The sequence below is a fragment of the Podarcis liolepis genome (genome assembly GCF_965112155.1).
Source record: "Podarcis liolepis genome assembly, chromosome: 12".
Classification (NCBI taxonomy): Eukaryota; Metazoa; Chordata; class Lepidosauria; order Squamata; family Lacertidae; genus Podarcis; species Podarcis liolepis.
The window spans coordinates 13939906-13967375 of NC_139563.1; the positions used below are offsets into that span (position 1 = coordinate 13939906).

Here is a 27470-nt window from a genome sequence, read left to right on the forward strand (position 1 = left end):
AGGAAGCCCAATTTAGGGTAGCAGAGACTCAAGTCTAGGGAGAAGTCATTTAAGTTTTGTAAAGGTTGAAAGGAATTCTGACTGGCAGCTACAAAACCTTTTTTTAAAAAACACACATCTGTGAATTAATATACCCAGGGACAGCAAATGACTGCAAAGTGGGGTGGGTAGCTGGCACAGAATAAATCTACAGGAAGAAAGCATCTGGTTCTGCAAAGTTTTCAGAAGCAAATTACCCGGTCTTACTGAAATCAAATTACCAACATATATGGCCGTAAGCGGGACGCGGGTGGCACTGTGGGTTAAACCACAGAGCCTAGGACTTGCCAATCAGAAGGTCGGAGGTTCGAATCCCCGTGACAGGGTGAGCTCCTGTTGCTCGGTCAACCTAGCAGTTTGAAAGCATGTCAAAGTGCAAGTAGATAATAGGTACCGCTCCGGCAGGAAGGTAAACGGCGTTTCAGTATGCCAGAAACGGCTTAGTCATGCTGCCTTCGCCAATAAAGCGAGATGAGCGCTGCAACCCCAGAGTTGGTCACGACTGAACCTAATGGTCAGGGGTCCCTTTACCTTTACCTATGGGCATAAGCAGGGCTGAGAAAAGATCAGTGAAGGAAGAAGCATCATGTTGAACCCAGTACCAAATGGAGGATACACAACCCACAGGTGACAGTTTAAATCACTGGATTGAGCATGCATGTGTGTGGCTCAGTTTGATATATTAACATCTACTAGAATATCAGTTTTCCGATATGTCCATGCCATTTCTTCTTCTTATAGAATTGTAGAACTGGAAAGAATCCTGAGAATTACCTAGTCTGACCTTCTGCAATGCAGGAATACACAGCTGTCCCATGTGGGGATCAAACCTGCAACCTTGACATTATAAGCACCATACTCTAACCAACTGAGTTGTTGTTGTTTCTTCTTCTTCTTCTTCTTCTTCTTCTTCTTCTTCTTCTTCTTCTTCTTCTTCTTCTTCTTCTTCTTCTTCTTCTGTATGGCTGGAAGGTCTTCAAGGCCCAGATTTTTATTTTGCATTTGATAGTGCTTTAAAAAACGAGGTCCGCAAGGAGTTGAAACGAGATGAATATGTCACACTCTTCAAGTAAATGTGTCTCTTAACACCCTGTTCCTCAAGTTTTTGGTTTGCAGTCAAGAATAACAGGCCGCAATGGTGTCCAGGTCAGAACTAGGTCAGCTACCTTCAGGTGAGAAGAATTCAGTGGAGGGTTTCTTGTAGCTGTTGCAAATAGAATTTGCCAAGGTGAGAATGTTGAAATGATCTTACGCAAAGACCTGCTCTAACCTGGCTATGCTCTTTTGAATGTCACCCCAGCTGTCAGACCCGGCTCCCATGCTGCAGAAGGGGAGAGAGGCAATGGCAGTTTGTAGCTAGCATGGAGTAGCCAAAGCAGTGTCTTTGGATTAGTGAGCAAGCTGACCTGGAAACTTTAAAAGGGGTCAGGTAGAGACATATATGGATGTAAACTTTACACTGTAAAAAGGCATCTTTGCTGGTCTCCCTATAGAGCACCTTCCTTGATCGGAGCTGGTTGCTGGTTCAAAAGCTCACCATTTCAGGATGCACCATGCTCTCATTACCAGGAATTCCTGTCTTTAGCATTCTGGATTTCTTTTTACCTGCAACTACTGCATTGCATTAGGGACATGGGTGGCGCTGTGGGTTAAACCACAGAGCCTAGGACTTGCCAATCGGAAGGTCGGCGGCTCGAATCCCCGCGACAGGGTAGAATCATAGAATCATAGAGTTGGAAGAGACCACAAGGGCCATCGAGTCCAACCCCCTGCCAAGCAGGAAACACCATCAGAGCCCTCCTGACATATGGTTGTCAAGCCTCTGCTTAAAGACCTCCAAAGAAGGAGACTCCACCACACTCCTTGGCAGCAAATTCCACTGTCGAACAGCTCTTATTGTCAGGAAGTTCTTCCTAATGTTTAGGTGGAATCTTCTTTCTTGTAGTTTGGATCCGTGTCCGCTTCTCTGGAGCAGCAGAAAACAACCTTTCTCCCTCCTCTATATGACATCCTTTTATATATTTGAACATGGCTATCATATTACCCCTTAACCTCCTCTTCTCCAGGCTAAACATGCCCAGCTCCCTCAGCCGTTCCTCACAAGGCATAAGGAAGGTAAACGGCGTTTCTGTGCGCTGCTCTGGTTTGCCAGAAGCGGCTTAGTCATGCTGGCCACATGACCCGGAAGCTGTACGCCGGCTCCCTCAGCCAATAAAGCGAGATGAGCACCGCAACCCCAGAGTCGGTCACAACTGGACCTAATGGTCAGGGGTCCCTTTACCTTTACCACATTGCATTAGGGCTTGAGAAAAAAAGGGAAGGAGAGAACACTTTGCTTGGAGGGACCAAAACAGCGCAAATTCCTGCCTGGCTCAAGGCAATCAAAAGTTGTTAAAACGGTGATCTTTTTGTTGTTGCCGCTGTGAAATGCCACCAAAGCTTTGTAGACAAAGATGTGATTCTCATGGTGATGATGCACACATGGGGGGTAGGGAAGTCTCCAGGAATCCCACACTCCTTTTTTTGTTGTGTTTCTCATGACTTTTCTTTCTTTTCCGTAAGAAACTCATTATCTATTACAATATCTAACATAGAATAATGAACCCTAAAGAGCACAGATAAGGTTTCAAATTGGAATATGCATGCAATTCAAAATGCACCATGGCCAAAATAAAGTTGAATTTTTTATTTTTTTAAAAATTGTTAGAATACTAACATTTTCCCAGAGAATAGTTTTAAAGGCTATGTGCCCTAGCAAAACTTTTAGAGTATCTTTTTATGCACATTTTGATGTTTAAAACATAATCCTAGCCAGAGAGAATTAGAGTCCTGTGTGCCAAACTCCAGGTGAGCAATCATCTTCCCTGGTAGCTTCATCCCTTATGGAATTTAACTTTCAACTAATGATGCCTGGCAGTTTGGTGCTTTGCCAGAGATGTTTGAAGTGAGCAGAGAGTGGCTCTGGAGTAGCCTGATAAAATGCCCACTGCTAATACGACAGCTTGGGGTTTCCCTCATACCTGAGGTAATTCTCATGTATGAGATAGCAGCAAAATTAAAAAGAGAGAGTAGGTGGGATGAAATTTCTGTTGTTGTTGCCGATTACTATTAGATTTTCTTTTAGATTTAAACAAATAACAGTGTGACAATTATCCCCCAAAACCATTCTGCATCCCCTTCTCACCTAATAAATTCCCCCCCCCAAAAAATTAAGTCAGTACTCACAACGTACAGACGTTCAACGTACATAATTTCAGTTTTACTTGGATGAAGCCCAGACAGTTGAAATCGCACAAATTAAATGCTCAGAAGGGACCTTTCCTTAACCACATTCAAGCACTGTGTATTATAGGAACTAAAATGAGAATGTATTAAGAAAGGAAGAACTATATCTGCATTGGATTAAATTGAATAGGTTATATACCTTGCTTAAGGATTGTACAGTGGTACCTCGGGTTAAGTACTTAATTCGTTCCGGAGGTCCATTCTTAACCTGAAACTGTTCTTAACCTGAAGCACCACTTTAGCTAATGGGGCCTCCCGCTGCCGCCATGCCGCCAGAGCACGATTTGTGTTCTTATCCTGAAGCAAAGTTCTTAACCCGAGGTACTATTTCTGGGTTAGCGGAGTCTGTAACCTGAAGCGTATGTAACCCGAGGTACCACTGTATATGGGATACATCCTGGGCTTGATTCTTATGTTAGGAAGTAACCAGTAAAGAAATTTGTTACAAACATTACCATTCAGCCTGTTGCACTCTATATGTTGTAACTATTGCATTTGCATAACAAGGTATTGTATTTGTTTTGACCCAGAAGCCAGGAGTGGCACCAGAAAAAAACTCCACAGGCTGGTCAGAGGAATCCATTTGAAATTTCAGAACTCACAGCTTGTTTTGCTCTCGGCCAGTAATACTTGATACAAAGCACCCCGACTCTTGTTCAAAAGTCGATAATGATAGTATGCAAGGATTGTGAGGATGAATGGGCTGCTTCACAGCAGATGATGCCGAGTACTGCCAATTTTGTATCTCCAACTTCCGCACATTCAAACATATTACTGAAAAATATATAACTGGCGAGAATTCAATGAAATACTGGTAAATCAGTTAATCCAGTTCGACAACTGGCCTTTGAACATTCTGTAAATTGCTACCAAGATAATAATAAGGACAGGTCCATGACACAGTTGATAAAATGTAACCATATTTGCAGAATTTCTTATGAAGAGCGTTACACTCTACCATAATTGAAGAACAAAATTGTTGAACATTTTGGGCACAGTGTTTCTGCAAGTAGCACAAATGGTGTTGAAATGTTCTTACATTTAGAAAAAGTGCTCATGTCATTCATTGTATTATAATAAGCCTAAAGACCGAGACACTGATGAACAGTGTAAAAAATTAATAGCAGCAGCTAGCTTCTTTATTAAAAAAAGCGATATTAAGGAAGTCTAGCAATCTAGAATATATACAGTGGTACCTCAGGTTAAGTACTTAATTCGTTCCGGAGGTCCGTTCTTAACCTGAAACTGTTCTTTTAACCTGAAGCACCACTTTAGCTATGGGGCCTCCTGCGGCTGCTGCAGTGCCGGAGCCTGATTTCTGTTCTTATCCTGAAGCAAAGTTCTTAACCTGAAGCACTATTTCTGGGTTAGCGGAGTGTGTAACCTGAAGTGTATGTAACCTGAAGCGTATGTAACCCGAGGTATCACTGTATCCTATATTAAAAAAACACACCATATCCAGCACAAAAGAGTGGCTGCAGTTTTTGACACACTCTCTTCATTTACTGCAATCCTCAACTGTTAATGACACAAACATACAAGTATAAAAGGCATTAACAGGTCTAGTGCTGATGTAGGCTAGCAGGCCCAGAGCAAAAACAGCAGCAATGCAGTTAGGACTTGCCATGCAACTGCTTCATTAATTTGGATCTAAGTACCTTGAATGAAGGTAAATGGCGTTTCAGTGCGCTGCTCTGGTTCGCCAGAAGTGGCTTAGTCATGCTGGCCACATGACCCGGAAGCTGTACACCGGCTCCCTCGGCCAATAAAGCGAGATGAGCGCCGCAACCCCAGAGTCGGTCACGACTGGACCTAATGGTCAGGGGTCCCTTTACCTTTACCTTGAATGCACTTGGGTTTTGTTTACCATATCATGAGGTCATCAGGTATGTATGAGAAATCTTCCGCAATCACTCCAGCTGCTACAAAAAAATATTGTGATTCCTCATATGGATGTAACACCAGAGACACTAAGGGAAGCTGGAAACAAAGTCATTTGCTGCTATCCATGTTGTCAGTTTGATGGATTAAGCATCAAGTACAAACGTTTGCCTCCATTAATATTTGGTGCCAATGTTGGATCAGAAAAACTTCAGATTTCTATTGGATCTACTTTGCACATCATAAGCAAGCACAAATTCAAGCATGGAGTTTCACCTTTGGTAATTTTTGATCAACCACTATATTGGAAAGATTATTTTGATAGGTTCGGCAGATGCAATAGAGACCAACGGGCAGAAATAAATAACCAGAGGCTTACACACATACTGTAGGTGAGCTAGTTTGGATCATTTGGGTACCTGATGTCAGTATCAGGCCTTGCCAATATTTTCAAGTGAATATACACAGACATTTCTGTAAAATATATGCTTAGCGGCAAAGCAACATCAAGAGTGATATGAAGTCACAGTCTTCTATACTCTGCACCAACCATCCTATTATTAAGTATAACATGAGATCCCAGAAATATCGCACAATGATTCAACCGAGTTTCATAATGACGTAAAAGAAACAGAAACACATAAAATTTATAAGGACTTAACAAATAACTTCATTAACATACAACAGGCATGTTCAGCTCAAGTCTTGGCAACAGTAACAAAACACAACTCTTAAGTTAGCATGACTTTCCTTTAAAGACAACCAAACAGCAGCCCTATGGCTTCAGTACATTAGCATATCAAAAGACCACTTTTAATCTGGAAAAGTGGAAACTGGCATTCATAATTATTTTTATTTTATATTCTGCCTTTCACCCAATGCAGGACCCAAGACAGCTCACAACATGTGTTAAAAACAGAACAAGCGAGGGGGATGGGACCCTGAGACAATAAATTATAAATAATTTTAAAGCTACTATATTAAAAACAACACTTAGTCAAGCAACTTAAAACTGAGAACACTTCATTCTGTATGCCCCCCCCCCCCACTTATGGTCACTGGTTCTATGCTAAATCAGTTCAGATTTTCCTTCAGCAAATGCTTGGCCTTAAAACAATTAACTTCTAGTTATATATCTATATAAAAGTATACCGAAGAAAACTGGGGGGGGGGGGGGCACACAAAAAAACACCATAAAAAGTTGTCTGTAGATTTTTCCAGGGGGTGGTCACTCTAGGAGCAAAGGGGGGCAATTTTGGTGCGTAATAAAGCTCATTTTCCTAAGCATTTTGGCATTTAAGGAAGTTTGAGGTTAAACCTGATCAATTCCTGCCTACATGGAATTTTAGTAAGAGTCACACATAGCCCTCAGACTGCAGATTATAATATTGTAATCGTCTATTCATATGCTTTTGGGAAAATATCGGCAAAATGCTCCAACAGCAGTGCTGCGACATAATATTTCCCTTGCTAGATTGGACGGGAAGTCTACTTCAGCATTCTTTTCCAGCAATATGTCTCTGGGAAGCTCATAAGCAATGCTGCAAGTAGGATCAACAGCCTTTATCTATCAATTCAGCCCTTTCTCCTTTAATTTCAGAATACAAACTTATTAAAAATGTATCCAGACGTAAGCACAGGAGACAGAACTGCTTAGACTTGGTTGCAATCTAAGGCACATTACCTTACACTGTTTTTAGCTCTAATATGACTTTATCTCTGGATCATAAATATCTGCTCCAAAGCATCTGGTAGAATGATATTTGCAGCAATGCTGATAATAACGTTCTTTGACCATATGCTGACACTATTGCTTTTGGGATGCCCTAGCCCAAGCAGTTACATGCTGGGATAGTAAGTCAGATTCAGACTTCTGAAAGTGTAAATCTGCATTGCCAAAGATGTGAGTTGAATAAACTGTCAATGGTTTTCTCCATTCCCATGTTCAAAGTTATAAAATAAAATTTATATTCTGGTTGAAAAACAAAACAAAACTGGCCATCTTGCTGGTGTCTACAAGGTACTGTGAGCTAGTTCATTACTAATATTAACATGTAGTATTTATATAGGTATAAGAATTGAGTTGTGGGGTGGGCAGCATTTTATTAGATCAGTTTAGCTTTGTGTAGGAATCTACAAGCATCAGACTACATTAGACAGAGTACACTTAATAGCTTGACATATTCCTAAAGCATCTAAGTTGGTCCATTAAAGTACGCCCCTTTATCTTGTTCTTGGAGCCACTGGCTTGATCTGCATGTTACGCTCTACCAAATGATGACCTAGGAAAAATGTGAGAGTGTATGGACTCCTGCAGAGGTAGAGATCATGCTTATGTAACTTCTCCCCTATCGTTTTTCTGGCACTATTCCTGAGCTTAAGGTATGGTTTGGCTCAGTATGGCACACATACCTAGGTTTAGGTCTCCCGGGCAAATCACAAGATGTAAACTGAGGACGAACCTGTGGCTAGTCTAAAGGGAGCCAAACTGTGAGCCTAGGTTCAGATGACACATGAACCATGGCTTAGCTCAGTGTGGAGTACCAGCAAAACGATCAGGGAGCAATCTTTCTCTCAAAGTCCATGCATTTGCACTAAGCCGTGGTTTGGCTTGACATGATGTGTGAACCAGACCAACTGACGATTCCCAGGTAAGATCCTCCCCCATTGTGTGGGCAGGGTGGTCCCTCTCCCTACCTGGCCTGATCACCTTGACAACGCCTTCCCAGGTGGGACTGGGCAACTGGCTGAGGTAGGCGGAGACCTCCAGGTATCCCACCTGGGGAAGGCGAAGCCAAGCCTGTGCTAATGGTGCCGCATAGGGTCCCAGGGGCTGCGTGTGACCACGCAAAGGGCGCCCCCCATGTAATGTGGGGAGTGGTCATTGTCAGATGGAGATCAATGCTGCAGTCAATCAGCACAAGCAATTAAGGGAGCAGAAGAAAGATCCAGTCAGGAAAAATGCAAGTTAATAGGAAGAGCAGCACCCATCTCTTGTGTCCTAAGCTACACTGCGTGCTGTGTGACAGCACTGAAGCCTCTTCTCCTGGGTTTCTGTGGAACCCAAAATGAACTGCAAGTGGTGCAATGAAATCCATATGGACTGGTGGGCGATCCATCTGCTGCTCTCAGTGACCAGATTTAATGTCAGAGAGACAGAGGACAACCCACTGCTTGTCAGAAAATGTATCAGTAAGCTACCTTTTCTTTCATGTATCCTTTGACTTGGCTCTTCTAATGAGGTCAAAGTTTTCAGGCATGGTGACTGTGGAAAACAGTTCAGTTGCTCACAGAAGACCCCAGTGCCAGGTACTCCCTACACTATATGCTCTAAAAATAATTGCACATTTTAAAAGCACCACCTGGTTCAACATGAAATAAATTATGTTTTCCTCTAAACAATAAATGTCATTAGGCAGCGATGTCAGTTAACAGCACGGCACATACAAATTCGCTATGTTATGAGTTGCAGGGATTTCTCTAAGCTGTGTAAGCGTGGATCATTTTTCAAAGTCTGAAGTGCATACTGTCAAAATATAGCCTGCAGTGTTTTTATTATAAATAGGTGGTTTATTACAGGCAGTATTGTCCAAGCAGCTAGTTACCACCCTTAAAAGTATACTATGATGCTAATTCTATAGGGAACATTGATAAAAGAATGAAGGAAAGCACAATCAAAGAAAGTCCTCTTTGACTTGCATGGCATCCTAAATAACATACAGCAGAATATCAAATGCTGCACATTAACAATAATGTGACATTTCTCTCTTCCTTCCTTGTGTTTGACCTTCTCTGTGAACTGCTCACCCCCCAGAATCAGATTATATATTGTCAAGTATTGTATTACTTTCAAAATTAAAAGGTAAAGGGACCCCTGACCATTAGGTCCAGTCGTGGCTGACTCTGGGGTTGCAGCGCTCATCTTGCTTTATTGGCCGAGGGAGCCGGCGTACAGCTTCCGGGTCATGTGGCCAGCATGACTAAGCCGCTTCTGGCGAACCAGAGCAGCACACGGAAACGCCATTTACCTTCCCGCTGGAGCGGTACCTATTTATCTACTTGCACTTTGACATGCTTTCGAACTGCTAGGTTGGCAGGAGCAGGGACCGAGCAATTTTTCATTTTAATAATAATGAAAGTAAAAAATGAAAGTAAAAAGAATGCAAATCCATGGAGGACCTTTGCATGGAGGTACTCGTAACATTTAATTCATATCAGGCAACCTGTTGCCATATGAGAGAGAAAAAATTATAGACAGCACCAGACACTCCAAATAATGTTAAATACTGAGAGTAATAAAAACATCTGGCACACATAATAACAAATACCTCTATGATGATGCAGGGCACTACAGAGAAGGAAGGAAGGAAGGAAGGAAGGAAGGAAGGAAGGAAGGAAGGACAGGGCAAGTGATTTGTCAAGATTAATGCAGTGTAAACCTAAGCCAGCTCTCAGGTACAAAGTTCACATAAAGGTATCACCTTCAATTGCCCAGTCCCACTGCTAATTGCAACTTGCACTTAGAGCGACAGTAAAAACAAAGAGCCAGTTAATCTACATGTTGTGGCTCAGATTTCTATACATTTCCTGTCAAGCCATTTTTAGGTTGTAGCGATGATCTCGGACCTGGTAAACATGACAGGCAAAAGTACACATAACCCAGAATGTGACAGTCAATGCTTGCCACTGGAGCATGTGCTAATAACAAGTTCAGCATCAGGAACCATTTTGGGGTGAAATGGAGTGCTGCTAAGTCTCTCTGAGTATAATTGCGTGCAAACTCTAACCCATGATGCCATAGGCGATTAACTAAACACTCTACTTGAACCATTGTCTTGTACAGAGGTCAGGTAATTCGCGATGAGAAGCACAGGTTGGCCAAGTGAGAACCATTAGAAAAGAGTGATTAGTTTTATTACTAACACCCCTGTGGTAATGCTGATTGCACAGGGGTTTCCGTTTGGGCTGATTGTATACTAGGCAGTAAATGCTGACCATGTTGCTTCTAGTCGGAGCTAAAGAACCTCAGTGCACTTAATAAAGTCTCAAACAAACAATCTCAGAGGCACGACTTTCTTTTCTTTTCTTGTGGAGCTGCAGATTAATTTACTGTTATGTAACATGATCTAAGGAACCTCGAGAGAGATGAAATCAGGATACAGCCACATTTCTACCAGACAAAATTAGTATGGTGTCTAGAGGCCCAACTAGATGTAACACAGAAGTCTGTGATCAGGAACTCTCTCTCATCTTAAAAAGGTTAATACAAGCTGTGCATGGGATGGTGAACTGAATCAGAACGGAGGTACCAGGGGAAATGAGGAGGTTTAATACTTTGCCCCTCCTGTGTCCCCTCCCTAAGAGCTGCTATTTGTCCCAGGGGAAACTTACAGGTGTTTATATGCCCCCTGTATATTTTTCCCACACAGAGCTTGAGGAAGGTGATTTTAATCACTGTTCCCAGCCAGATGGAGGGGACCTTGCTGTTTCACATCTCATGGGGAAACTACTCTTCCACTGTGAAGCAGGCTTTCTTAAGGAGTGAACAAAAATTGTTTGAGATGGTGGAACACAATATATTTAACCATAGAGTGATTTTTAGAGCTGATAGGCTGTCCTGGCTTCTTGGAAACCAAGCCTTATGAGGAACAGTTGAAGGAGCTGGGTGTGTTGCGCTTGGAAGAAACTGAGAGGAGATATTATAGCTATCTTCAGATATTTTCAGAGTGGCTGGGGAAACCCAGCCAGATGGGAGTGGTAGAAATAAATCATCTTCATCATCTTCATCATCTTCATCATCTTCATCATCACCTCAAGGGCTGTCCCATGGAAGATGGAGCAAGCTTGTTTTCTCCAGCTCTGGAGGATAGGACTCAAACCAATGGCTTCAAGTTACAAGAAATGAGATTCCAACTAAACATAAGAGAGAGCCTTCTGACAATGATCCTGAGCTTCCTCTTTGGGACAGTGCATCGGAACACCCGCCCACCTCCCCCTATATTTAGGGCTTGTTCTTGACCTTGCTATGCCATCGTGTGTTGTCTGTCGTTGGGACAGGAGCACGGCAGGAATTTTCCCCACTTGGCTGATTGGCTATTGCCATTTGGGTTTCGCTTGCTGTGTAACAAATCATCACAACTTGTAAGGTTGTGGATAGGCTCTGGTTCAGGTGATAGGGATGGGGGAATGCTCTCGTCATCCCTGTGTGAAGGGTATTCTGTTAAAGGAATCCAGGGACTCAATGTTTGGTCAACCCTGAGACAGGTTGTGCCCGTGCCTGAGTCCAGGGGGACACCTGGGTGGTGGACTAGCCTGACCCCTGCTTTCCGCTGTTCCAGGTGTTCACCCTAGGCTGACCTGTGCTGGTGCCCTGGGTCAGCGCTACCTGTCATGGTGCAGGGAGATAGTTGAACCAGAGCCTATGCAACCACTCACTTGATGTAATCAATAAAGTTGTGGCCTAAATTCTGCCAAAAACCAACCCAAAATTTGAGTCTTGTCTGAATTTATTTAAGGGGGAGGTTAAAAGGTCTAAACATGCAACTGCAAGACTTTTTAAAAGGAATTGTCATTAGCAGCTGGTGAACTGGGGAAGGAAAGTACCCTGATCAGACATAAACCACATGGCAGATACTACTGTACTTTGCCAATATAGAAGCCATGCTTGCCCACAAGGACATCGATCTCAGTTGCATTTGTGGTGTGGGAAAGTGATGTGGTGTATCTACACTAGGCATACATTATACTTTGTTTGGACAGGAGTGTTTATGAGGAATGAAGAGAGCAAACTTTGTAAATAAAAGTGAAGGACTATTTGATTTTTAGAAGCAATGCCACAGTCAAGTTACAGATCCTTAATACAAGTCAAGGGAATAGTAAGACTGGGCCGGATATTTTGGCCCAGCAGACTTCATTAGAAAGGGACAATTTTCCAAAGTTTTAAGAGCCAGGAGTGGGCATTCTGAATGGGGGAGGTGAGGTTTTTTTTGGGGGGGGGAGCAATTAGTTAGCTTACAGTTTTAGGGTGGCCTAATGCCTTTTTTCTTCCCCAGAGGGGATAACAATCCCCTGCCCAAATATAGTGCTCCTGGAAATGATGCTATGTCATCAACAAGCATAATTCCCAGGAAAGTTTCTGGTCTCGATGTGAAAATGCATGGCTGGAGTCATGCTTCCAAGCTGCTTGGAGTGGCTTTTAGCTTTATAAAAGTGGCCAAGTTTAAGTGGGCTAGCCTGGCTAATGTGGCAGGGTCTGTGAATAGCCGCTTTCACTAATAACAACTTCTCCAAAACTTCTGCAAAATATCTGGCTACCGTTGTGCACCTAGCAAATACAAAATTAAACACCTGCCTGCCAGACACCTGTATGCTGGAGCTGCGGAGCCATCTGCTGCACATACCACATGCTTTTATTTTATTACTTCTTTTTTAGGCTGGGTTGTCAAGGGAAATCATTAGAAAGAGAACGTCTCTGAAAAAAGGCTCTAGACAGCATGCCAGCACAGACTGCACAGCAAAGGATGCCAGGCCTGCCAATAGAAACTCCCTGTCACTTTTATGCTGAATCTATGCACTTACCAGTGCAGTATTTGCATGAGAATCTGAATGCTGAAAGAGATATTATCATAGTCCTGTTGGAAACAACTGTGGCACAATGGGAAAGATGGTGTCCCGCCAAGCATTTCTTCAAACTTTTAAAAGTCTAATTAAAACTACATTGCAGTGGAACATACTGCTTCAATAAAGCAGAGGAACAGCCCCCATGGATATAGCAGCTGTCTATGGACACTCCAAACTATACTCTCTGCTTCCAAAGACACTGAACTTTGCTGCATCAATTTCCTAATTTTGTTCTACTTCCATGAGCTTATAGAATCATAGAGTTGGAATAGACCACAAGGGCCATCGAGTCCAACCCTCTGCCAAGCAGGAAACACCATCAGAGCACTCCTGACATATGGTTGTCAAGCCTCTGCTTAAAGAGCTTCTATGATGGTTGTATGGGAATGTCCACAGGAGTAGGAATATTTTTGCAACAGCTTGCAAGGGTGTTTGTGGAGGGAGAAGCATGGAAGTAAATACAAGAAATGTAAGGATTCATTGGAATGGAATGGACATCTGTATGAGGAAATTTCAGAGGGGAGGCTGTGTTAGGCTGTTGCAGTAAAAGCAGGGAAATAAACAAGCAAACTTCTAGGGTGCCATAACTGTTGTTTGTACTGTGTGCAGTTGGCTTTACTCCTTTTTTTGAATGAAGCTTGAGCTTACGAGGTCATCCCCTGATATCAGAGGTGGTTTTAGCCGAGCACAGCTGGTATGGCCACACTGGGTGCTGCACTGCAGGGGGGGCACCAAAGCAATGCTGTAGAACGGAGCATGAGAGGCGGTGGGGTGGATTTAGGCAGCGCACAAGGTGCTGCTGAAATTTGAGAGCCCCAAATACGCCACTGCTGAAATGGTCTGAAGGCAGACAATGAAGCAACCTTGCTGAAAGTAAGCAAGTCTTAGTCCAATCAATGTCTGGATGAGATATAGCCTAGGAACCTAGATTCCATGATGGAAGAAAAATGAAGGTAAAATGAATACATTTCCTTTCCTTTGATCTTGGTGCTAGCTCTCTGTTACTTTCTCCATCAATTACAAGCTCCAAGGTTGCATTCAATGGGGCTTGCTGCTGTGTAACTGCAGTTATGGTTGCAGAATAAGTCCTTAATTTTAATTGTCTCCCCTGCCTGGAGCCCACTTCTGGTTGTATGTCCTCTCTAATTTCACAGTGTAAACTTTTCTGTTTGTTCCCTTCCTTTTCTGTAGCTCTCATGGCTTCTAACGTATCTGTCACAGTTTCACCACATCCATATCTATCAAGTCATTCCTTCTTCTTTTAAATGCCTCTATTTTTTTCTGCAATCTTCTCCAACCACTGAAGCACTTCTCCTTCTGTGATACTTAATGGATGTTTACCCCACCCCGTATTCTTTTTTTCACTCCTGCTCTCTCACTTCCTGTTTGTCCCAAAAAGCAGCGGGGTGGGCAGAACCATATATTCATTCCTCACAGTACCTCAAAAAAACAACACCTTAAAGACCCAGCACATTCATGGTGGCATGAACTTTCATGGGATACATGCCATTTCAGTCAGAAGCAAGGCAAACACGCTGACAACACCAAGCCCACACACTGACAACACCAAACAGCAGAAGCAACACAAGCAATAACAGTGAGATTCCAAGGAAACCTTGTGCTAGATTTGTGAATGTGGATGGTCAGAAAACTTTCAGCAAAAGGAGCAGATGTCTTAGCTGCCCATTACGCAGGTCAGGAGAATTTGCTGGTGTATTATATATCTACCCTTACCACCTCGGCAGACTAGTGGTTAGTGTATAAGACAGGCAGAACTACCTTATACTCAGATAATCAGTTCTTCAGGTCTGTATTCACTGGCATCGAAATCCTAGGACAGAGGTCTTCACACTCTGAAACACTGAACTAGAGAGGCTAGAGATTAAATCCAGGACTGCAAAGCATGAGCCATATCTATGATCCCCTAGCATCCCTCAGGCTCTTGGGACTTGAACACTTCTAACCTTAGGCATGCCACTCATCTCTCAGCCTCGGTCATCTTGATACAGAGGCATATCAGTGACATAGCTTCACAAGACAAACACCAAATACTGTATCACGTTAATATTGCTTTGCCTGCGTTTTAAATGCTTTTCTTCCTCTACTTGAGGATATGTTTCCTAACTGGGACCAGCAGGAGCAGATCTACTATGAAACCAATGAAGCTGAAGTGATTTTGGTCCACATTGCTCAATTTTTGGGGGTCTAGTGGACCCAAACTGAGTCACACAACTCAAATTGATAGATTTCTGGTTGTATATATTTCAACAATCCCAAAGTTTGAGAGTAAAGGTGCTGTAAAGGTGGAGTGATGTGTCATGGAGCAACCTAATGGAAGAAGATAACAGTCATTACCCCGACCTTGCTGCTGTTGCGAAGGGGCCCCCATGACAGTTCAAGCTTCAGAGCTCCCAAAATGTAGGTCCATCATTGGGGACTGGATAATAGAAGCACTAGCGCATAACCAACTTCACTGTTTTTCACCTAAATTCTGTGCCCACTTCAAAGTTCTGGTTTTGACCTTTGAAGGCCTTCATGGAATGAGACCACTCATCTGTCTCCATATGTACCTTTCTGAATCTTATGACCTTCTTCTGAAGCACTTTTTTGGGTGCAGCCTCTGGGTGATGTGTGGCAGGTGGCCACTGGAGAAAGGGCCCATTTAGTGGAGATACTTTGGTTATGGAATACCCTCCCCAAAGAGGCCCATTTGGCACCTTCTTTATATTCTCTTTCCAAGGTCTTTTAATCTGTTCGTCCTTTAAATTCCTTTTTGTACAGGCTATATTTTTTTATGCTTCTCTTATGTTTTATCCATTTATTGTAAACGTTCTTAATTTGCTTTCCCTCTTCTTTGTTGTAAGCTATAGTGAGAACATGGTGATAGCATAGCATATAGATCTTTTAGGTAAATAAAAAGTTTCTTATCACAGAATACTTTCTGAAAGGGTCTACAGTTCAGTGGCAGAGCACATAATTTGCATACAGAATATATCCCCCTCCCCGTGAATCTCCATTATTTCTAGTTGAAAGAATTGCATGGCAGCTGTTGTAAAAGAACTCTACCTGAGACCCTGGAGAACTGCTGCCTGTGAAAGTAGATAATGCTCAACCAGACAGATCACGGGTCCAACTCGCTCTAAGGCAGCCCTTCTACATATTTCAGATTTCAAATATAAATACCATGGTTTAAAGTGCTTGTGAAAATGATGGGATAGTGCTTTGAGATCTCCATGGTATTTTTTTGCATACCTTCAAGATCAAACCCAGTGTTTACCAATCCTGTCCGATGTTCATGCTACACCTCAGATTTTCTCATAAGAAAAAACTATTCATAACACTTGGAACATATTATTAAGCACGCTAACATTTCGTTTCAAAGAGAACTCCACAATGCAGTATTTCTCAACACTGCGTGAAATGTACAGTAGCCTAACACACCTTAAAACTCTGACGTCAACGGCACAGAAATCAAGTGAAAGAACACATTGCTTCAGGAGCTAGCTGTTTCTGTGCATGGGCACTGAAACGCACAAACATAAGAAAACACCCCCAAAGCAACATTCTGCAGTTATCCTCCCATTTTTAAATCACCCATATTTCATCCAGTATCATGCAGAATGTCTTCTGATTTATGGTAATTGTCAACAAAAGCAGGATGTGGGTGGAGAACCCACATTTATTTCAACCCTATACTTACTTAGACAGGATTCGTGTGTAAATGCTACTACCACTACCACTACCGCTACCACTACCAATATAAATTTTTATTATATAATACACACACACACATACATACACATGCTATTTTCCTAGGAAGCCGGTTCTTGATAGATCCAAACCCCACCCCCACCCTGCCGCCCCTGATTTCTTCACTGCAGCAGCAGATGCCAGAAGCAGCATCTGATACACTGGTCACCTCTAGTGTTCTCCCAGCGTGTTCATGGCCTCGAGGACTTGGAGTGGGACTAATTTCCATATCAAACCCAATTTAGATGAAACATCTTGGTTTAAAAGAGAGAGAGAGAGAGCGCCAGCGCATCAATAGCCCCTTGATTAGATTTTTATCTCCTGAGCAGACAAATATGAATATTTATTACCAAGAATGCAGATCCCCCCCCTTTTTTTGCTCTTTCCATTGCTCTGATCTTGAATATTATCCACTGCTAATTTTTATGAAAATTTGGGCAACATAATGTTTTCACATAAACTGACAGTTCTCGAGATAATCCCATTATTGTTTGGTGGAAAAATGACAGTTTCCACTTATTCATGTGTTAACGAGGGATTAAGTATTGTTTTTCATCGCCATAATGTTAAGATGGACTGGAAATTAAAAACTGAACATTGTATAGGAGAGCAGAGCTTTTGTGCACCAGAATTTGTTTGCATTCTCTTTAGGGGAATCTGTAAATTAGCAGTTTAACAATCAGCATCTTTTATGTCCCAGCTGAAAATGGCATCATGGAAACATCAATAGCATTTATAAAATAAATTCATTATCTTTCCTGCTCACTGCTCACATGGATACGGGCTCTCTCTCTCTCTCTCTCTCTCTCTCTCTCTCTCTCTCACACACACACACACACACACACACACACACAGCCCGCATGACATCTCACAAAGAAGGGGAAATATAACAAAATTCAGTGTTTCCTGATTGGGATAATATTAAGAATTTTCACCTCTGTGCGACTGATTTTCTTACTTTGACTGGAAGTGTATTTTCTTATTCTTATGAACGCATTAGCTCGACAACTGTTTGGAAGCAAGGGCCCTTAAAAGCAACAAGATCAGTTTACAAGAATCTATATGTCAACTAATTTTATGTCAGCGGTTGAATGGCAGCATTTTTAAATGGCCCACACTCTTAAGGTGATTCACAATAACATTCTAAAACAATAAAACAAAACTAAATAAATTGGCCCATTAGCTTCTCAATCATCCAAGCCAAATACCTTGTCAAATAGGTCAGCTCCCCTTATCTTGGGGGGGGGGTGCTTTGTGGGAGGGAATCCGGGTCCTTGTAGTGTGCCAGCAGTGGGCGGAGGGACACAGCCCAGCATCAGGGACTTTTCTCATGAGGTGGCCAAAGTATTGGAGCCTCAGCTTCAGGATCTGTCCTTCCAGTGAGCACTCAGGGCTGATTTCCTTAAGAATGGATAGGTTTTCTTCATCAGTAGCATGTTGGATGCCTTCCAACCTGAGGGGCTCATCTTACAGTGTCATAACTTGTATATGCCTGTTGTTTTTGTCCATGGAGTTTTCTTGGCAGGGATACTGGAGTGGCTTGTCGGTTCCTGCTCCAGGTGGATCACGTTTAGTCAAAACTCTCCATTATGACCTGTCTGTTTTGGGTGGCCCTGCACAGCATAGCTCATAGCTTCTCTGAGATAGTCAAGCCCTTTCTCCACGACAAGGCAGTGATCCATGAAGGAGCCCCGAGATTATACTAACAAGCAAAGAAGGTGTTCATAATGGGAAGAAGCACTCTCTAAGTCAGGGCCGGGGAACCTGTGGCCCTCCAAATTTTGTTGGACTCCAACTCCCATCAGCCACAGCTGGTAGGGCAATGGTCTGGGATGATGAGAGCTAAAGTCCAACAACACCTGGAGGGCCAAGTTATGCACCTGAACAAACTTCTACATACGACCTATTGTTGTTAATATCAGGTTTATATATGCGATAGGGACGCAGGTGGCGCTGTGGGTTATACCACAGAGCCTAGGACTTGCCAATCAGAAGGTCAGTGGTTCGAATCCCCGTGATGGGGTGAGCTCCCGTTGCTTGGTCCCAGCTCCTGCCAACCTAGCAGTTTGAAAGCACGTCAAAGTGCAAGTAGATAAATAGGTACCGCTCCAGCGGGAAGGTAAACGGCATTTCCGTGCACTGCTCTGGTTCGCCAGAAGCGGCTTAGTCATGCTGGCCACATGACCCAGAAGCTGTACGCCAGCTCCCTCGGCCAATAAAGCAAGATGAGCGCCGCAACCCCAGAGTCGGCCACAACTGGACCTAATGGTCAGGAGTCCCTTTACCTTTACCTATATATGTGATAAAAAATGAACATTATTAAATTCTTAATCACCGTAACCATCTTCACCAGTGGTACCATCAGAACAGGATTTTGGAGCTGACATCCAGGATCCCACTCAACACAATGAGCAAGGCGGCCCCCCCAGATGCAGCGGGACATTTCGAAGTGAAGTAAAACAAAAACCATCTAAAGAGGGTGCCTTGTAAAGCCATTAAGCCCAGTCTAAAACCACTGAACTGCACCCACTGAAGGTAACAACAAGAACAATAAAAACTTCCAACTTGGGGGAAGGATCCTGAAGTTCATCTCAGTGAATTCCCACAAAAGGTTTACAAAGTCTTATGAATGTGTGAACGCCATGGGGTGGTAGCCCCTTGAAAATACAACTGCGTGGAGGCAACCTGCACCCAGCTAGCCATGACCCACCTTCCCATGATAGTAGAAAACCCACATTTTAGCAGTCTGAGCTAGTGTGGCGAAAAACCACCAGAGCCTATAAAGAAGTTATAATGTAAGCATTGGTTCTCCTGAAGCAGAAATATAATTTTAAAAACACTAAAAGACATGGCATATGGAGCAGCCTCCCTATGGTTTCTTTTTCAGGCAGTTGGCAGGTCACAGATGTGGATGTGTGATCCAGCCCTAAGCCTAAATATAATAAAATGCTCTGTGGTGCCACTAGGCTGGGGCCAATAGTTCTATAATAAGAGTTCCACTCCCTACATTACACTACCCAGCCTGTGGTCTAGGTACGCCTCCAAAAACTGGTTTTTTTAAACTCCACTCTCCCCCAACTTGATGATAGCAGGACTCTGATAACAATGAGATTTATGGAGGAGATCAAAAGCATAATACTGCCTGAAGGGCTCAGTTATTTCTTTTATAGTGGTAGATAGTTCCCACTGAAGATGAAAGGCATGCTCTAAAGACAGAAAAAAGCAATGCCTCTTTGACAATTAGAGAACCACAGGACTGGGATAGACCAGTAGAATTAAAATGTATACTAATGTTGGAGCAGTCATTTGGTACCTTGGGGTGTATGGGGTATTAGGGGAGGGGTGGTACCTTTGATGGGGGACATGTCATGCTCCTTCTGGGGTAGTTTGTCTTTGTCCACCTTTGGTCCCCACCCTGCACTCAGCTCTCACTTGTGGCTCTCATAAGCTGTCAGCATGTGACAGTGGTCATGCCCTGGGAAACAGCTTTGACTGGCCAGTTAAACCAGGTGAGGGTAGTCGATGGGTCTCAAACCCTTGTTGAGTTAGGGTCTTCCCCTGCATGTGAAGACAGGTTCCGACGGATTGAGTGAATGAGACCAACAGTGGGTCCAATGGTCAAGAAGTGTTTTCTACACATACTGTAGAGAGAAGTGTGGGGAAGATGGGGCTCATCAGTATAGGAAGGCAGACCATCTAGGAGAAGGAAAACTCTGGTCCTAAACCTTGGCTGCCTTCTGGAAAATCGTTGGGACAAAAAAAGGCTAAGGAGTAAACACTATACAAATCCAGATTGGAGTCCCTAAGACAGTTGGATGCCTCCTTCCAGCAACTCCTGCAGCTAAGCTGGCACAGAACACACTGTTCTGCTTTCCTTTGGATCACATTAGAACCAAAATAGGGAGCCTTGTGGTCTGGGCAGCCCAGGACCTCCACACACACTGCCAGGCTTGCGTCCCATGGAGGTCACTTCTGGGCTGCTAATGCAGTGGTTTGAGTTCATCCATGAAGGTACGCTCCATTCTCTCTCAAGACAGACAGACACCACCAACAACATTTGGTACCTTAGTAACACACACACACACACACACACACACACACACACACACACACACACACTGTTGTATCCAATGCCAGTCATACTCACCCACTGAAATTAATAGACATGAATAACCACGGTCCATTAACTTCAATAGGTCACAGCTGATTACTATGTTAATATTCAGTATGGCTATTTACAATCCAAAGAATGGGATCCACCTCTTTAGAAGTTGTGAGAAAGATTTGTGCACATAGAAAAAGGGTGCAAAAGCTCACGAATCAGCTATCCTTCAGTTCACCAAAACCATTATAACAAAGGTTGAGGTCAGTCATTTTTAATCTTTGGTGGAGCAACCCCATACAGGTTAGCAATTTCCCCAAACAATGCATAAGCATAGCACGTTTTTTGCAACCAGGGTCTATATTGTATGGCATACTGGATCGTAAAACAAAACACCCTCAATTTTAATTCTGCATTCATGTTCCAACATGCAGCCAACGGGTTTTCTGCTAGCCTTTTCCTTTTAGCTTTTTGCTTCCTTTCAGAGGACAGTCTATGGTTAAAAACCAACAACATTGTCAAGCTCAAATACAAACGTAACTTGGATTAACATATGTTCCGTGTATTGATTATTATTTTTAAATAGCCCAAACAAAAGCAAAATAGGACATATGCATCCCCACAGCCACAAGGCATATACCTTCCCTCTTTCATTTTACATGTTGCTGAATAAAAAAAAGAAAAAAGGAATTACTGCTGCTACCATGGCAACCGCTCAATCACTTCACAATTCTGCTAGTTTAAAAATCACACGCGCTGTTCCGATACAGAGGGATTCATGAGGCAACATGACACTTCACTATTGTGCTTTTCGCAATGTTTCAAGAGCACAACACGTATCAGAATAAACTGATAGCTGCCTCTGAATTTCAGGAGCCATTTATAACTTTTTATTATCATGGCTCCCTGTCATTTCCTTATGCAAAACGTGCACGAAAACAGATGTAAAGATATTTGAATCGCAAGATAAGAGAAGAGATTACAGGAGACAACCCGTTTCAGAGCTGAAGCTGCGACCTGTCAGTCACAAGTCAAAATACTTCTTCTGTGCAGTATTCAAGGGGGGATAAACACTTTGATAAGTGACAGAAGGAGTTGCACTGGATGGGCGTGTGATTAGCTTTAATCATAGAAGAGTCGTCCTGGAAGTCATTGTCACGTTTCAGTTTCAAATAAAGATAATACCAGTAGTGTTTGCAGGACTTTTCCACAGATCATTTTATGCTTGATTTAAGCAGGATTGCTCGAACAACTGCAGCCCTTGTATCATTTGAATATCTGCAATCCTGTGCATACTTGCATAGTAATAAATCCCACTGAGACTTACTTTGGGGTAAATATGCACAGGCAGGCTTCTATTCCATAGGTACTTTCACATATATACCTTAGATTAGCATAGACTGGTATTCTTGCCACATTATTGTCTAACTTGTGCTTGGCCTTTCCCTTTGCGGCCAAAACCACTCCTCGAAAGACTACCTCCATACCTTCCAACATTTCTCTAATGAAAATAGGGACATCCTGGTCCATCATCATCATCATCATCATCATCATCATCATCATCATTATCATCATCACAGTTTTACCCTGCCTATCTGACTGGGTTCCCCCAGCCATTCTGGGGGGTTTCGACATATATAAAACCATCACAAAACATGGAACACTAAAAACTTCCCTATACAGGGCTGCTTTCAGATGAGTTCCAAAGGTAGTATAGTTTTACCTATCTTCTTAGCTTGGGGGTCACATAACTCTATACCCTCCAACATTTCTCCCTTGAAAATAAGGACTTTCTAAGCAAATGCAGGACATTCTGGGGTCAAATCAGAAACTAGGATGGCTTCTGTAAATCTTTCCAGGTCATGTGACCAGCATGACTAAACTGCTTCTGGTGCAACAGAAGACCGTGACAGAAGCCAGAGCGCATGGAAACACTATTTACCTTCTCGCCGCAGTGGTACCTATTTATCTAATTGCACTGGTGTGGTTTTTGAACTGCTAGGTTGGCAGGAGCTGGGACACAGCAACAGCAGCTCACCCTGTCATGGGGGTTTGAACTGCCGACCTTCCGATCAGCAAGCCCAAGAGGTTCTGTGGTTTGGATCACAGCGCCACTTCATCCCAGTCTTGGGTCAGTAATTGTCTCTAAGCCTAACCTACATCACAGAGTACGAGTATGAAAAATATGGGATACAACCTGCTGCCCTCCTGAGTTCCGTGGAGAAAGGTAAGGATTAAATTTTTTTTTTAAAGCTACAAACAAACAAGACAAACTAGATTGGTTATGTGCACATTAATGGCCATTTAAAAAACACACCAGAACATTTTAATAAATTCTTAGTATTACAGTATGGAGAATGCAAATAGTATGGTTTTGATAGAACTGATCTAGCAACGCTGGTGGCAAGTCTGGGTCATCCGAACCAAGGGTGCTACCCTTTTTATCAGTATGTGTGAAGGTTGAAATCTCATGGGACTTACATAATAAGACACCGTGACACGACTGTGAATACTTGCTGTTTGTGATACTGTTACTAATTTTCTTTGAGCCGCAATACACAGCCGCATTATACCTTGAAGACATGTTTTCACAATTATGTGCTATGCTTCAAATTTCCTCGCTTAATTACATCAGTGCAGATAATAATCTTGCAGTCTTGTCTCCAGTAGGCACACACTCATTTGCAGAAAAAAACTCCCTGCTCTGTAACCTTCTAGCACAGATGCCAGTTCAGAAAAGCAATCCCATTGACTTCAGTAAAATCAGAATTGCATCTGGAAAGCTGCTAACCTGTTTAAATGCCCGAGGGTTAATTACTTTTCCCACAAACACCCCAATCCTAAACACATTATCTGGAAGCAAGCGCTATTGATTTCAATAGAATTTACCTCCAGGTAAGTCTGCTAAGGTTGCTGCCTTCGAATTACGTGCTTAGCTATATATGTCAAGGAACAATTCCTTACGTCAGGGAGCCTTCCCTCCGAACACATGAAATAAGACAGGCATATGTCATGACTTGAAGTATGAAGCACAATAAATAAAAGACTTGAACTGCATTTTTAAATGCATAGCTCATGCATACATGCGTAGGTTTGGTGCACGTGTTAAACATATATGTACAACTAAGATGTAGCACAAGTAATAGCAGACTTTTATGTTTATGCATTTGCTTGTTTATTTTATGTACATCCCGCTTCTTAAAAGAAATCGAAGTGGTTTACATAAAACATTTAAATATGCTGATAAGTAAAAAAGACAATAGTTAAATCCAGCAGAAAACAGATTATCTAATTAAAGGAGGAACAAACCCCTGCCTTTCCTCCCCACTTCAGTGTATAGAGACTGCATCTCTGCCCACTGTTTGTTCACTAGCTGCATTCTGCCCAAGAACGTTCACCTTGCAAATAAAAAAATGCAGCAAGAACTCTGTATCCCTGACTTTGTAAAGACTCCCTTTAAACCTTGCTTGGGATTAAGTCTCATTTAACCAAACAAGATGTGCTTTTTAAGAGTCAATCCTCATTGGCAGCTGTTTGCATGTTTCTCCCACTTTTAAATGGCAGCCATTGCCACTGGGACCCTGATCTCTGGAACCAATAATTTCAAATAGCGGCTTATACTTTTGTCAGGATCAACAGTGAAGGGAGCAGAGGGCCATCTCCCATGCATGTGATAGTCCTAAACCTGGCCAGTCCCCTTTATCTGCTATTCACCACAATTGCAAGTGATTTTTGAGCATCACATACAGTTTGGCCCTTAGTAAGCATGCACAGGATAGGGCTTCAAAGCTCCCAGATGTGGCCGCTTGTTGTTTCACTGCAATGCAAGAAACTCTGGATGTGGAATAGTTGGAAGGCATGTAGGTTGCGGTGGCTTTCCTTTAGGCGGTCAGAGCCTCCAATATACCACAGATGCTTTCAGACATCCTTGCAATCCCAGCTGATTATCTGGAGCTCTTGATCCACCTATCACAGGGGTCTGCAACCTTTAAGACAAAAAGAGCCACTTGGACCCGTTTCCGAAGGAAAAAGAACCTGGGAGCCGCAAAACCATTGCGACATTTAAAACAAATATATCTCCGGAGCCACGATCTGACAGCGGGCGGGAAGGTGACGTCGGGACGGTGCGTGACTAACGCACGCACCGCCCCCATGCGACATCACAGCCAGTACAGCGCCCGCCACAGTGGGGAGTCTCGGGGCGCACAATGCGCCTCCTCCCCTTGCTAGTATCCGCCCCGGAGCCGCGGCAAAGGTGTAAAAGAGCCACATGCGGCTCCGGAGCCGCGGGTTGCAGACCCCTGACCTATCACAATGAATTCCTGACTATCAAGAGCACTTTATCTCTTACATATGCAAGGATACAATTGATGGGTCCACTTCCTGTCCATGTTGAATTTCTCTGCCACTCCCCCTCTCTCTCACACACACTGCTTGGTTTTCAGGCAAGTCATGTTCTAGGTTGCATTGCAATTGAAATAAAGGTTGCTATTCTATTGCGTTCTGAGGACAGGCCTTCCGTAACCTAGACAACGTAAGTGTGCATGCTATCGAGTCATTTAGAAGTAAAAATATTACAAGGGACACCTGAACAGTGTAAGAGGAACAGTGGGGATTCCCCTATCTCTCAGAGAGGAATAAACTTCTGTAGAAATGCTAAAAGTGGCCTGTTACTTCTTTGTAAACATAACAACAGAATTTACAATCTGGTGTAATTCATGGAAAGTTCTGGAAAATCTTCATTAATAAATGATGAGCTATCAGTACAGGATTGTGTTCTGATTTATTTATTTTTTGCCTAGTGATGTGAGTATAATGACTTAGAAATGTGTTATATTTATACTTAAAAAAAAATAGCAGTTCACAAGCAGGCTCATCTACATATTGGAAGGACAAATACATCAAATTTAGGTCCCTGTGGATCTTGAGATGAAACAGAACTTGAGTGAAACCAGGTGGGAATAATCAGACACATCAATTGCTTTGTTCGTCCTAGGGGATTTTGCTCCTGACATACTACAAAGCTAGGAAATCTATTTCTTAAAGGCCACAAAGATTTACTCATATGGTAGGTGGAATGTGATATTGTATTATGACAGATACAACAGTCTAATAATCAGAATTTTTATAAGCCCTTAGGATGATTAACACAGTTCACATACGAACATCCGCAAGATCTAGGATCTTATAAAATAACAAATCAAGCATTTTAGATAATGACATGTACTGTAGTCACCTACCTCCCCCATGCCAATCTGCAAAATTTTCAGTCCTGTTGCTTTTTCAAGCTTGTCTTTGTTGTCAGCTGTTAGGAAAATTAAAGAACGGCAGAGTTAAAGGAAAGTTGAGAATGAAAGGATTTTGCATCATACACTTTCATCACTGCTGAGATGCCAAATGTTTTCCCACGTTCATCCACACAGAATCCCTCTCAGTTGGATTATTTCAGTTTTACAGAGATGGGATGAAGAATCAAAATGTGCCCTCAGCTAATCATTTAAACCATAGCTAAACATTTGAACCTGGACTCAAGTTCTTAGACCAACTGGCTCTAATCGTCACATAGCATTACATAAACTAAGAAACAGAGTTTTCAACTAATTAATAGGGTTCATATCCTGTCCATCAGATCACCTCAGGTCAGATAACAACATATAAACTAAAATCATAGAATTTCCACATATGGTTCTATATATAGATATCAGCACTCAAAAGTCCTAGAGGCAGACGAATGTTTTCTGCTGGATGTTCTTCAGCCAGGGAGCCATTACTAAGAAGTAGTATGACCCACAGGGCTTTGCAGCTAATATCAGAGTCCATCCACTTATGGACACAATCAATTTAAAGCACACGTCTTCTCCTCAAAATTATTGGTACTATAGTTGGGAAAGGGTTCTGGGAACTGTAGTTCTGTGAGGGATAAACTACAGCTCCTAGGAGGTTTTTTTAGGGGGAATGTGTGCTAAATGTACTTTAAAGATATGGTGTTCTCCTGAGACTTCAGTCCTCATGCAATCAGTTGCTAGACCACATGGGTCTGCTGGTGTTCTTGCGATCTGGTAGGTATCAGATAAAGCTGCTGATTTTATACACCAGGGCCAATCATCTTGCTGGTCAGAGGTTCTAGTGATATTAGATGAGGTGTCCAGTCTGCTCTGCACTGAATTGCACTCTTCCTAAAGTAACAAGTCTAACACTTGAAAGGCATTCCTGAATGTAGTGTTGCTCTTGGGTCAAGAAGTGATGGCAATGGCCAGCTCTGTCTGGTTCATCAATTGCATCCATTCTTAAGTCAGACCTGGCCACAGCCTTTCAAAACTTAGTTACTTCATTGGATTGGAATCCTGTCTAATGCTCTATTCTAGCATTCAAAAGAGAGGACAAACTGTGTATACCAGTCTCGCCCCTCCTGACTGCAGGCAGGATTTCTGTCATTGCTGGTTCATCCTTGATCATATTTTATTTTACTTTGTTATTGTGGGATATATCTAGCCTCATATAATCAACATGCTTAACTCTACTTAATTCATGAAGGGGTTAAGACCATAGAATAAGCTGTCCTGCCAGGCTTAGCTAGGTCACTTACTGTCACCTTGGAAGGGTTACCAAACTCTTTGTTCTCTCCCTTTCCACTATGTGAACTCAACCAGTAAAGACATCTAAGCTGGATGCTCCAAGCTTACAATGCATGGCTTTAGCAAGCCATCTTTGTGATTCCATAGAAATAATGTAGAAACATTTACCAACCACTTTGAAACTAAGCTAGGTTTTGCTGCCTGTGTTGTCTTGCTAC

General features: G+C 42.6%; 1 protein-coding gene and 1 long non-coding RNA gene across 2 annotated transcripts in view; one reads left to right on the plus strand and one right to left on the minus strand.

Moving 5' to 3' along the window:
• PTPRN2 (protein tyrosine phosphatase receptor type N2) overlaps window positions 1–27470 on the minus strand; it is a 614238-nt gene that overhangs the window by 256878 nt on the left and 329890 nt on the right. Inside the window, exon 12 of the mRNA XM_083466687.1 lies at window positions 25918–25982. Coding sequence (XP_083322813.1) covers window positions 25918–25982 — 65 coding nt within the window. The remainder of the gene's footprint in view (window positions 1–25917; window positions 25983–27470) is intronic.
• The window catches only part of LOC310689584, a 187009-nt gene that overhangs the window by 38463 nt on the left and 121076 nt on the right, over window positions 1–27470 (plus strand). The gene's annotated exons all lie outside the window — the stretch shown is intronic.